Source organism: Zootoca vivipara, chromosome 8 (genome assembly GCF_963506605.1).
Source record: "Zootoca vivipara chromosome 8, rZooViv1.1, whole genome shotgun sequence".
Taxonomy (NCBI): domain Eukaryota; kingdom Metazoa; phylum Chordata; class Lepidosauria; order Squamata; family Lacertidae; genus Zootoca; species Zootoca vivipara.
This window is the reverse complement of record NC_083283.1, coordinates 64,419,121-64,432,200: the sequence shown is the minus strand read 5'-3', so window position 1 is coordinate 64,432,200 and position 13,080 is coordinate 64,419,121. Positions and strand designations below refer to the sequence as shown.

Genomic DNA, 13,080 nt, shown 5'->3' with positions numbered 1-13,080 from the left:
TTTTACAGTTTAGAATCACACCAATAGCACAAGGACTGCACTTTATTTGCCTATTCAATTTAAATTTTTTATATAAAAAAACCATCTTAACATTAATTTTTAAAAAGATAAAGAATACTGTGATTACAATTATTACTATATGATAGAAAGGTAGGAATCCTTTTTTGCTATCGGTTTCTTTTTAAATCTTACATGAAAATGTTCTCCCGGAAAAATAAAATCTGATATTTTCATATAACACAGATTAAAAACTGGATACAGCTTTTCGAATCACCATTGCTCATTCCTTTTGATCGAATACTAATGAATGCCTGATGACTTAGTTCAACAGATCATTGCTGGTCAGCAGGCGGGCATTTTTCTTTTGAAATAACAGGCATGGATTTTAGTTTACTCATTAACACTCCATTTTTTCTACAAGGTTTTCGTTTTGTCCGTGGCTGCTTCCATTTCGAACTTTCGCTGTCAGCTAAGGAGTAAGCTACAGCTGAACTGGGTAAAAGCAACTTTGTTGAAGTTGTTTTGACAGCTGATCGGATTTTTGGTGAGCTTCCAGAGCACGACAGAGCTCTCCGTGCAGGTACATTTCTTGAGTCTAAGATTACTGGAGCTTTGGAGCACTTGTTGCACCTACTGCACGATGCTCGGCAGGGCTTTGTGGACGGACGTGCAGGGGATGATGCTCCAGAATTCCACTTACTATGACAGCGCTGGCAAGTGCATTTTGGCATGTCCAATTCTTGCATGCAACAGCCAAAATGGTGAAGATCTCCATCAAAACCTGCCTGAGGACATGAACTATCGGAATGCTTCAGTTGCTTAAACTGGTGTGCATCTTTTGAAAAACTGGTGCGGTTGTTAACCGCCATAGTGGGAGAAACGGTCTCCCTTGTCCTTTCTTTTAATATCGTCAAGTGTTGTAACTTCTCCATTTCCACCAGACGAGAAATTAGTTTACAAAGTGATTCTTCGAGAGGTGGATTAAAGGATAATTTCCATTCATCAAATTTTGATGGGGACATTTTTTGTAAATCCCAGGTATTGTAAGGCGGGGGAAGAAAATCAGGGTATGAAAATGTATCACTCTCAGAGGAAACTTCTTCCTTGACTTCTATAGGATCCGGTTTTAGGTTAACATTCACGGTTTTTAAATATTTCAGCAACTCTTTACTTCTTTTCTCATTTTCAGATATCTCTTTTTCTATTGAAGGCTTGTCCTCTACACTGCCATTTCCTCTTTTCAAACTCGATCTGATTACAGAAAGCATGTCATCACTACTACCATCTGTAGCAGGATAAGCAGCAGGAGCAATGGCTTCGTTTTTTAAAAAATCCCCATCTCCATTTCTATTGCAGTTCTCCAAAGTTGCTTTCTGGGTTTCAAGATAAGAAACTGTGTGGCATCTCTTTATAAAAGACTGTACCAGAGGATTAGTGTGGATGAAGTTTATAGGAACATCACTGGAGCTAGACGGCATTTCCCCAAATCGTCTATGGAAGTCTCTGAGGAAAAGAAGAGAGAATATGGAATGGTATCACATTACCCCTCTAGTGGACAATTTATAGAGCCAATAGCATCACTCATCCAGGATAGAAACATAAATATATTTGAAGCCAAAGTGCCTTGATATGCACCATGAAGCAGGCCTTTAATGTTCTCGTCAAATTAACACTCAAAAGCAAACAGACCAAAAGAAGGTTCTGACAAAAAATAAGGTACCACTTCAAGCAGCCCATAACCCTTCTATAGAGTTCCTTGCAAATGTAAGCCGCAGAAGCTACTAGCATAGGATACTTTAAAAAGAGATTAGAGAAATTCACAGAGGATTAGTCTATCAATGTCTGTTACCACAGGGCAAATGAAGCCAAATTTCAACTTTTAAGCACCATTTGTGAACAAATTAGGTTTAGTTCTCCCATTGTTTTTCCCCAAAATAATTTTTATTGGTTTTCATGTAAATACAAGAATAACATATAACAACAGTAGCTTGTCCAGTGGTACATTAAGTTTCATATGCAGTACACAGTACACAAGCAATATGCTCCCATTGTCTTATTCAAAAGACGGTTGTGGAGGTCTTCAATTTGGATCAGGGCTCTGTGGGGTAGAGGAAGTGTCCAACCCTCTCCCTCCACTCTGCAGGAGGGGGCCCATAATAAGCACAGAGGCCAAACCTCTAACAATACCTACCGTATTTAGCTGGAAGCAAGCTATGTCAACACAACTTACTTGAGCAGACATGTATCTGATTGTACCATAACTCCATTACATCCCAAACATTGCAAGCTTTCTGAATAGGGGAGTCGCTCTACCCCCTGGATCATTTTGGTTCCTCTTTTCTGAACATATTCTATCTCTACAATATTTTTAATTTTTAGGTGAGGCAACCAGAAGGAAACAAAGTACAGTTCCGCCATAGATTTGTAGAATGGTATGATAGAGGAGATTTCATTTCCAACCCCTTCACTAATGATTCCTAGCAGGCAGGTGCGCTCCCCGAGGGGGGCGGGGCGCGGAGGGTGCCCTCCCAGGCACAGTATAGCCACTCGAGTGCACGGAGCAGTGCACTCCCTGCAGCCGGGGGTGGAACCAGCCGCCAATGGCGGACATTCGGCGCACCACCTGCCCGCAACTCCCAAGCCTCGCCCAGCTGTCAAAACAAAGGGAAAATGCCGCCAACAAAGCGGTGCAGCTCCCCCCTTCCCCCAACAGCTCAGGGTAGGCTTGGGAGTAGCAGGTGGGGCAGCACGCCAAATGTCACCCCCCTCAGCAAAGACACCCAGAGCGGTCCTCCCCTACCGCCCCCCTTCCTCGGCCCCTGGCCACAACATGCATCACTTTAATCTTACAGTGAATTCCATTTGCCCCTTTAATGCCCTTTCGTCCAATTTGGAGTGACCCTTTCTTGCAATTCTCCTTTTAACCACCTTGAACAATTCAGCATCATTAGCAAACTTAGCTACCACACCTCTAATCCATAATTCTATGTCATTTATAGATTTAAAAGCATAGGTCCCAATACTGATCCTTAAGTATCTCCACTTTCTACATTCCTCCATTGGGAGAAATGCCCATTTATTCCTACTCTCTGCTTCCTGATCTTCCAAAACCCTAAATACTGTGGGATAACCAGCCTCATATAACCAACATGCTTAAGTCTAATTAATGCATGACAGGGTTAATACTGTTCTGCCAGGCTTAGTGATGTCACTTCCCTTTACCTTGGGATGAACTAGGTAATCAAGCCTATTGTCCAACCCCCAGTCTACCTGAGAAGCTCAGCATGTGAAGATGGTTCTTACAAGCCACTCTTGAGTTCCTATACCAATAATTTAGGAACTTCACCACTGTAACTAAGTCAAGTTTTACTGCTTGTGCAACTTTTTCTGAATGCTGTATGGAAAAGCATATGAATCTGTCCTTTGGAAAATTTGGTAAGTATAATTTTTTAACCTTACCAAATGTGTGGTCTTTTTCTACGCTAAAGGAAGAGGGAAGTTTTGGAACTCACAGTGACATTTTAAAGGTCTAACAGCCTGCATTTCCATGCTTTGCTTTGCTGCATGTTTTGTGATTTTAAATCTCTGCTGGGGTTCTCTCACCCCAGAGTTATTGGCTCAAACCTAGATCAAGGCATCCAGGTAATTCTCCATTTATACTTATTTTTTCCTTGAACCAACAAATACTTTACTATCCTACAGATAGTAACTCAAGTCCTTGACATATGGGAAACACAGCCAGATGGGCAGTGTATTATTATTATTATTAGTAGTAGTAGTAGTAGTAGTATTAAAATCAGGGTCACTGGTTCTGCTTTCTATGCAATTATTTAAGGTTTTTTTTTTAAAGAAACAAGTCACACATTCCAGGAAAGGGAAGCAGGAAAGGCATTTTCTTCATGCACAGAACAGCAGCATCAAGATCTCACCATACAACAGGAGACAAATCCAAGTAACGAAGAACTGCAACAGAGGCGTGCAGGTGCACAGAGACCCTAAAGCTGTTGAAAATTCCTTTTGATAAATGAAGAAGTGACTAACTGCTTATGTTGGCCTGTTCTGTTCAGTTTCGTTTAAAAAGCTAATACATTTCTTTACCTGCTCACTGCCTTGTTGCCTTGGTTATGTATATAGCTCCAGGAATGATATGGTGCTTGTCTGCAGCTATTTGGGCTGAGCTGAAATAAGCAGAACATTTAAAAACAAAATGCTATTGGTATGCAATTCAGAACAAACACTGGAAATTCAAAAGTAAGTAAACTGGATTGTTAAAACATTTTGGCAAACTACCTGTGATGTCCTAGTATTTTTGGACAAGTTAAGAGCTGCCAATTGTTCCATTGCAGCATTATAATGGTCCTGTAAAAGAGCAGAGCCACTTCAATATTTGTAAGACAGAACATCATTTTTAAATAATCATGCTTCGTGTTTTAATCCTAAAACTAACCTCAGATCCACCTGTTGGACTGTAGAAATCCTAAAGAGGTTTACTGAAGGATTTGTGTGTGATTCTAGAACTGAATAAGACAAGCTGGTAGACTTGAGGCACATACGGCCAAAAAGGAGCCATGTATGAGCAGCAAAGAGGAAACACAGATATCAAGCTATGTTGCTACTGTATACTGCAATGTCCGTCTAGTCTTTTACATCTATTTATGCTACAAATTCAGTTAATCTGAAATGTTTTCAACCACCTGAGGCCTTGGATAGACCCTGCTTGAGTCGGAGCCAAATGAAAGCAAAATAAAGCTTAATAGGGAGTGCAAAGATGAAAGCAATCAGTTGTCCAGGTGTCTCAAAGACGCAGAGCTAATAACTGTCAACACTTATATGATTGTTAGCAGCATATATGTTTGAATGTTTGCTTTAATTGATTATCTGTGCATACTGAATTTATACAGCTGCCCACCAATAAATATTCCCTGGGTAGCTTCCAAAGAAACATGCAAAATAATGGTAATACAGTGGTACGTCGGGTTACAAACGCTTCGGGTTACAAACTCCGCTAACCTGGAAGTAGTACCTCAGGTTGAGAACTTTGCCCCAGGATGAGAACAGAAATTGTGCGGCAGTGGGAGGCCCCATTAGCGAAAGTGCACCTCAGGTTAAGAACGGTTTCGGGTTAAGAACGGACCTCCGGAAAGAATTAAGTTTGTAACCTGAGGTACCACTGTAATACAATATACCATTATTAAAATCAACAGCATTATTAAAATAAAAAAGGATCAATAAAAGATGGGGAAATAATTGCGAGAGAGAAAGTATGAAAGAGTCTAGATTTAAAACACAATTAAAATGCTATTAATAAACAAAATATGGGACCCAGGTGGCTCTGTGGGTTAAACCACTGGGCCTAGGGCTTGCTGATCAGAAGGTCAGCGGTTCGAATCCCTGTGGCTGGGTGAGCTCCCGTTGCTCGGTCCCAGCTCCTGCCAACCTAGCAGTTCGAAAGCACGTCAAAATGCAAGTAGATAAATAGGAACCGCTACAGCGGGAAGGTAAACGGTGTTTCCGTGTGCTGCTCTGGTTCGCCAGAAGTGGCTTTGTCATGCTGGCCACATGACCTGGAAACTATACACCGGCTCCCTCGGCCAATAATGCGAGATGAGCGCGCAACCCCAGAGTCGGTCACGACTGGACCTAATGGTCAGGGGTCCCTTTACCTTTAATAAACAAAATAGTCAACAACTAGCAATAAAAATATGATAGAAACACAGTCATGGTTGACTTGCTGAATCATCCTTAGCAAGCAGTGGATGCAGTTATTACATCTTTATACACTATAGCAGAATTCTTCAATCTTGTGTTCCTACACATTGTTGGGCTACAGCTCCCATCAAACCCAAGCAATTTAGCTAACAGTCAGCGATAATGGGAATTGTAATCCAGCATCTGTGGACCCAAGCTTGAAGAAGGCTGCACTATACGACTATATTTCTTATGAACAACATGAGACAGTCATTGCAACAGCGCAATCTACCAGTGAAAAATCCTGAGATCGTAACTGCACTGCACTTGTTGGCTTTTGTTGCTTGTGCAAACAGCTCCAATTCTGCATCTGCAGTGCGGAGTAGAATAATCATAGAATCATAGAGTTGGAAGAGACCACAAGGGCCATCCAGTCCAACCCCCTGCCAAGCAGGAAACACCATCAAAGCATTCCTGACAGATGGCTGTCAAGCCTCCACTTAAAAGACCTCCAAAGAAGGAGACTCCAAAGAAGGAGACTTCTAGAATGGGCTAGAAGTCCATTGTGGCTGTTTTGCTAAGTGTGCTAAAACAACATCATGGGAGAGGTGTCTCCAGCTTCCCTATCTCCTGCCTTTGGAAGCCTTGGAAGAAATTGCTGCAGGAGATGGACTGTGAGAAATGTTTTGGTGGAATATCTAGTACCAAGGTGAAACTGTCAAGCTCCCTTGTTATTTTTGCTATTGTCCAGAAGTGAAATGTTGTTAATGGAATGCTGTTATAGATTTTGCATGAAAATGTTGTTTTTTATGCTGTTACATCTGCCTTTTAAAATTATTTTATTATGAAATTGTTTTCTGTGATTGATTTCTGAGATGTTTACCTGTTTTGTTTGTTGAAAGCTGCTTCAAGCATGATATTTTTTTAATGGCAGTATTAAAAAAGGAGGAGAATGATCAACATCCCTGCCATGTTCTCCAAATAGAAGCAGCCTTAGATAAACACATGAAGTGCAGTATTATATCTGCCAAGGTATTCACACAACTTCACTAAGGATGCAGTCCTATGTACAATGTCAGGTAGAAAGTCCCCAAATAAATATGCATTGATTGAGCTGTATGGCAGACAGCTAAAACCTCAATTCTGTTTGTGAAGAAATTGGAAAAATTCTTCAAGGACTTATACCTGAATAAGGCATACGAAACTTCCTTTGAAATAAGAATCATGAGAGGAAAGCATAGGCTTCTTTAAAAATTATTCTTAAAGGATTGATGTTTATTTTGTTCTTACCTTATAAAATGCACCTGTAAGAACACCAGTAAAAGACCAAGAGTTGAGTTTTGCTTACAAAAGTTGTTTTTATAATTTCTCAGCTTATAGAATGTTTGCACTTCCTCACCTTCTCTAGCAATGTTCTCTTCTGGTGAATGAAATTTCTTTTCAGCAGAAAAATCAGATTCCAAACTACAGAAGTGTGGTTTCTGTAATGACATTTATCTCATGTTTCACTAACTGCATATATGGAGAAAGTGAAATATATGTTGCATATGAATCTGTGGGTGCAAGGCATCCTGAATTCTGGATTAAGATAGTGCTAGAATTTAATTAAGGTTGGGGTGTTAGAACCGGGGAAATAGCCAGGCTCATGTGTATTTAAGATAGACTCAAGTGTGTATTAGGGTGTAGTTTAAGAGGTGGGGTGGACCCACTGGTAAGCCTGTAATTAGCATACGTGAAAGCTAATTCAGTCAGACAGATGTCTTAAATTGTGACCCCCACCTGAACCCTAGGAAATTGACATGAGTTAGGTGCTAATTATGTCAGACAAGCTTCCTTGAAATGATAGTCCAGGAGTGGGGTAACAATTATGAAGTTCAGAGTATCAAAGGGGCCAAGTGTGAAAAGCACAAATTGGCTTCCTCCCGACCTCAGGAGATAAAAGCCAAGGGTAAATTAGAGCAGTGGCTTAGAGTTTAGAATGGCAGTTAGGAGTTAAGCAGTGGGCTGGAGAGAGAGTAAACAAAACAAAAAAAGCAGGATGTCTGTTTTGGATCTAATGCTATGACTAAGGAAGAAGCCAGAAGTTCTTGGATCATAATGCTGGAGATCTCTCCATGGTAGACTTAGGTTGCATATATGTGTAAATAAACCATGTATCATAAAAGACACTACAGTCTCCGCTACACCTCATTTCCCCAAGGAAACACAGACCCTGGTGAGTAAAGCATGCCTGGAATCTTGCACAGCTCGTGGAGATTGGGGTGCTCTGTAACTCATCACCACACACCTCCACATTTAGAAGACTAGATGTAAGAATCTTGTAATATTCACCCCCCCTACTTCCCCACACCATCTAATAATTCTTTACAAAAGAACAAATATGATGTCAAAGTCAGCCTATATTCTACTCCAAGAGGTGAGGTTGGGGAGCTCTGAGAGCTTTCCACAAGTCTGCAGCCACTTTGAACCAATAAGCAAATACAGTTCATTCTTACAAATGAAAGAAGGGTTAGTGTTAGTCAGACTTTCTAATTATCAGTTCTGCATCTTTGAGACACCTGAGACTTGTAATCTGGGCCTTGTTTATTTGGCTCTTGGTTTGGTTTGACTGTTTAGAACCCTTTTTACCATCAGTGCAAGATTTATTTATTTTTAAAGTTAAGTCTCAAGCTGCCATTCTCAGTTTTTGACCAAGCACAAAAATACTTACAGGACAGCATTTTGTTAGTTACTTCCCATTTTTTGTTAACTTGTGCATATCCTTGGAACCTATCAAAAGACAGGCTTTTGTTGTTTTTATTCCACATTTGTATGGCTTTTCCTTGTAACTGAACTGAACTACTCACCTTAAATATAGGGATAAGAATGTATTTTATTATTAATGTGACAAATTCATACCTACTTGGTCACAAGACTGGATGTGCAGAAGAAACATGGTTTTAAAGCTGTCTCTGTGACTAAACGTTTAGTGTACCTGGCGAGAGAAGGTGCTGTTCCCATAAATGCCAGGTATAAAGTCTTCTTTTCCCACTAAGCTAGGAGACTTGTTGTTCTTGCTTCCCCTGACCAACCTATATGCGGATTAGGAATGAAGCAAAAAGATAAAGAAATCAAGATGGGCTAGGCAGAAAAGAGGATCTCCCTAATGACAAAGCATGGTGACAAAAGGCTCAACCAAGTCATATTCTGTGCTAGGGTTGGGATTGCCAAAGTCAATATAAAAAAGATGACCATGGAGTTACAGTGTCATGGAAAGAAGACACATCTAACCACCCATGCTTATGGTATTGTTGTGAACTGTCTACCAGGAAACAAGCTAATATTCATCTGGGTATGCTAAGGCTTATGGGTATAAGAAAACTGGGAATGGCAGAAGGAAATACTACAAAGGAGCAGTCAGTGGCAGCAGATGACAGAGTAAGGACGGGTGAAAGGTCATATAGGATCCTGCTTCCCTTACCCTCTTACTCTCAGAGTAAGTTACAGGTAGGTAGCCGTGTTGGTCTGCTGTAGTCGAAATAAAAAAATTCCTTCCAATAGCACCTTAGAAACCAACTAAGTTTGTCATTGGTATGAGCTTTCGTACCTGAAGAAGTATGCATGCACACGAAAGCTCATACCAATGACAAACTTAGTTGGTCTCTAAGGTGCTACTGGAAGGATTTTTAAAATTTTGTTTCTTAGAGTAAGGTTTGTTCCAACTCCAGCTAACACAGTAACAGGTGAAAGTCATTACTTCTTTTCTTTTTTGATTCAGGACAGCAGAGGAGAGAGTCCTTCTCGAAAAGATTACATTGGTGTTTTGTTTTTTTAAAAAAAAAATTTAAAAAATTGAAAAATAGGAGCATTCCTTTGGGGAGAGGGCAAGGTCTGGCTCACAGTGTTTACTAATAAAAAAGAAAAGTAAAACATGGGCTGAGCAGTGACTCTCATGGGGCACCATGAATGCACACATATTAAGGAACTGAAATTAATAAAGCAATAAAATAAAATAAAGATTATCATTTATTTAACAAAGCCAAAGCATATTGACAGAGCAGGATGACTTTTGCTGTGACTCCTAGCAGTGTCATAGGCACTATCCAATAGGTGGCAGATGCACAATGGCATTCCCATTGTCTGAGAGACTAGAGAAAACAATATTCTTTTCTTTGGAAAGAGGTGCTTTAATCTTATGGCATCAATGCAAATAGGTTGTCTAGAAGGTCCTAGACATGAAGTGTACAATAGGAATAAAAATCAGAAGAAGCAGATGTGTTAGGCAAAATCAGAAAAAGAGATGCTGTATATGAGCGGTGGGAAAAGGGACTGAGACTCTGTACTCATTACTGGCTTAAAGTGCAGCTAAATTGATTTTTTTTATTGATTCAGATTAAAGCTGGTTTGAAGGGGAATGCATCAGAATGCAGTACTTCGCAAGAAACAATAGGGTATATATATGGTGGCTAACACTTATGTGTACACCACTTCCCAAAACTGCATTTGGGAGCACATTGGTTGCAGAATAAATTGGGGCGTATACATTGCCTTAATCAGGAAAAGAAGAAGCGTGAAGCCCTAAAGTGCCAGGGAAACAACAGGGGTTCATTAATTTGCAGGTATTACTTAGGCTGGGAAAAGAATGAAAGGGGAAATGAGAAATGAAGAAGTGCTAAACAGCAATGCATATTGTTATTCGTAATGCTTTGGCTGCACCTTGCTATTTATACCCCCTGCATTCATTTCTAACAAGGCAGAAAGTGGGAGTAAGGCAATTTCACATCAGACATGCACCCTAATCAATGACTTTCCTTTCCTTTATTTCCATCACTTGATCCCTTTGCAACAAATGTAGGTTCCCCATGTCTCCTGTCACATTTGTACTCATGGCAGGGAGACGGGATTAGTCACAGTTCCCACCGTGGGCGGGAACAAAATGAAAACCAAGCGACCTGGGAAATGCCAAACTGGTTTTAACCCTCACTTTCTGAACCCCATTCCAATCTGGAGGGGGAACGCAGACCTTTTCCAAGTCTCCCCATTTTCCAGGGACAGTCCCAGATTTACAGAAGCCATCCCCATTTCTGATTTGAGCCAGGAATGTCCCGTTTTCCTTTGGATGTCCCTATTTTCATTGGAGAAATATTGGAGGGTATTGAATGGGGCATCCCTATTTTCACTCGGGAAAAACGTTGGCGGGAACGTCTCTAGTTTCACTGGAGAAATGTTGGAGGGTGTTGCATAGGATGTCCCTAATTTCACTGGAGAAATACTGGAGGGTATTAGGCTATTTTCATTGAATAAATTTTGGAAGGATATGGATTAGGACGTCCCTATTTTCATTGGAGAAATGTTGGAGGGGACATTTCTATTTTCATGGGAGAAATATTGGAGGGTATAGAAATGGAGCTGAGAAAAGCAAGCTCCCTTGCCCTCCTGCAGGACCTACTGCCTGAGGGAGAAGGAGAGGAGAGCAAGAGCGGCGGAGGGAGCGTTTGAAGCGCGAACTTGAGGCCGCAGCATCTCCCCTTGCCTTGGGGAGGCAAGTGGCGCGGGGCCTCCCCGTCCCCGCCATCCTCTTGGTCCCGAGGCCCTTCTCCCCCCCATACCCAGGCAAGCCCCCGAAACTCCCGCTCGTTTCTTTCGCGGCGGCAGCAGCAGCAGCAGCAGGCGAAGAAGAGGCGGGCTCTCCCCCACCAGCCTCCATAGCGTGGTGCATGGCCTCGAAGCCAGGCAAGGCCTTCGCGCTCCTCCTTCGGGCCCCAGCGCGCGTTACAGGAAAGCAGTCGCCATGGGAACGGGCCGGGGGGGGATCCTTCCTCCTCAGGCGCGCGGCGGCGCCTTCCTAGCCCTATTCCGGGCAGCGGCCAACCTCACGCCGCCTCATATATCCAGCATTGCATTTTGGGGGGGGGTCTCCTTCAGCCCCCCGCATTCTCCTCTCGTCTCCCTCTCTGCACCGGCCCCTTTTGCATTTCTGGCATCTCGGCGGTGTCGCCCTTTCGCGTTTGTTTTGGACTGCAGTTTCTGCAAATGCAACTGCGGGGATGCAAGGACACCCAGAATAATCAGGCTGCATCCCCTGCCTCTCCGCCTTTCTTTCCCTCACTCGCTGTGGCGCGCAAGCCGCAGTTATTTGCAAAGGAAAATTGTCCCTAAATTGTCCAGAGGAAAGCATCTTTCCTATTTTTTGGGGGGGGGGCGGAAAAATCTACATCGGGTAAGGTTGTGTTCGTCTTGTGTTTTTTTTTTAAAAGCAGCTTTTGCCCGCATTCTGTTTTATATTAGCAGTTTCCTGTATGCATGCAGAAGAGGGCACGCGCTTGAGTCGCCAAGAAGTTAGGACCGAGCGACTTGGCGGCTGCAAACCCGCCCTCAGGATCGCATGCAAAACTTTGATAGCGGTCTAGCAAATGCAAATGTATTTGATGCAAATGCAGAGGAGGCTTAGGTGCATGGAAGGAGATTAGCACTTTCTCTTGACCCCCGATGGATAAATAGCAGCAGATTGTGGGGAGGCATTAACTAAGTGATAGTGAGGTCAGTAGGGGCTTCCAGGTTAGTTTACATAGGATTGGAGTCGGAAAGAAAACTGGAAGAGCCAATCAAAAGATTTACTGCAGCAGGCACAGCTTAGCATGGCCAAAACAAGTGTTGTTGCCTTTTTGTTTCCTTTGTTCAATTCAGGAAATAATGCCACAGAAACTCTCTACCACATTTCAGTTATAAAGACCCACACATTAAAGCCTTTTCAGTATATGGAAACTTACATGATAGTATTACCAGAACAGTGCAGATCCTCTTCAATATGAGCTTTACTGTATTGTTTTCTCCGGGCATAAAAAGATGGGTTAAAAATACGTGGCGCGGGTAGTCCGCATTCTATGCTTCTTCTTTGCACACAGCTGAACACCTTTTCACTGGAGTTCCACTTAATTTTATTACAAGCGGAGTTGCCACTTGATGAAGTGTATGCAACGTTTGCTTTTGGTAAATAAAGCAGTTGTTGCTTTAATGTCATGGCTAGAACAGCATCGACTAGGAAAACAGCATTCAAAAACAAAATTGTATTTTGAAGTCAGTTTAGCTAGTTATCCTTACGTTTAACTATAGGAAATACTGTCATTAAAAACCCCACGATACGCATGCCCATTTCATGCCGCATTGTGGCCCATATTTGTAGCAAAGTGTATAAACGTTCACTTAAAAACAATTCTTTTCTCATAGCTTAGAAATGAGAAGAAAGCAAAGCCAAGACTGTGGAAATATGATAAAACTGAGTGTTGCTAGAAAAGCTACTTCGCTGCCTCAATTCAATGAACTCACGGTTTTGATCTAGGTACTTCTCTAAGAGCCCTTTGACAGAGCTTAGCGTTTCAGAATTTTCATGTGTCATCAGTTGCAGGGCATTGT

At 41.9% G+C, this 13,080-nt stretch overlaps 1 protein-coding gene across 1 annotated transcript; it reads right to left on the bottom strand.

Moving 5' to 3' along the window:
• Nucleotides 1-332: 332 nt before the first annotated feature.
• Nucleotides 333-12,688, bottom strand: FAM217A (family with sequence similarity 217 member A). Its single transcript, XM_060278238.1, has 5 exons — nucleotides 12,451-12,688; nucleotides 6,979-6,992; nucleotides 4,291-4,359; nucleotides 4,099-4,178; nucleotides 333-1,503 (listed from the first exon to the last, which is right to left on the bottom strand). Exons 1-5 carry the CDS (start codon nucleotides 12,686-12,688, stop codon nucleotides 333-335), a joined length of 1,572 nt encoding a protein of 523 aa, XP_060134221.1.
• Nucleotides 12,689-13,080: the final 392 nt, after the last annotated feature.

Bases quoted from the DNA above. Each gene is read 5' to 3' on its own strand.
- FAM217A (XM_060278238.1), bottom strand. From the start codon at position 12,688: ATGACATTAAAGCAACAACTGCTTTATTTACCAAAAGCAAACGTTGCA. The intron at 4,179-4,290 runs GTAGTTTGCCAA...TGCTTATTTCAG, and splicing joins AAAATACTAGGACATCACAG to CTCAGCCCAAATAGCTGCAG. The intron at 1,504-4,098 runs GTAAAGAAATGT...TCTTTTCCTCAG, and splicing joins GGCAACAAGGCAGTGAGCAG to AGACTTCCATAGACGATTTG.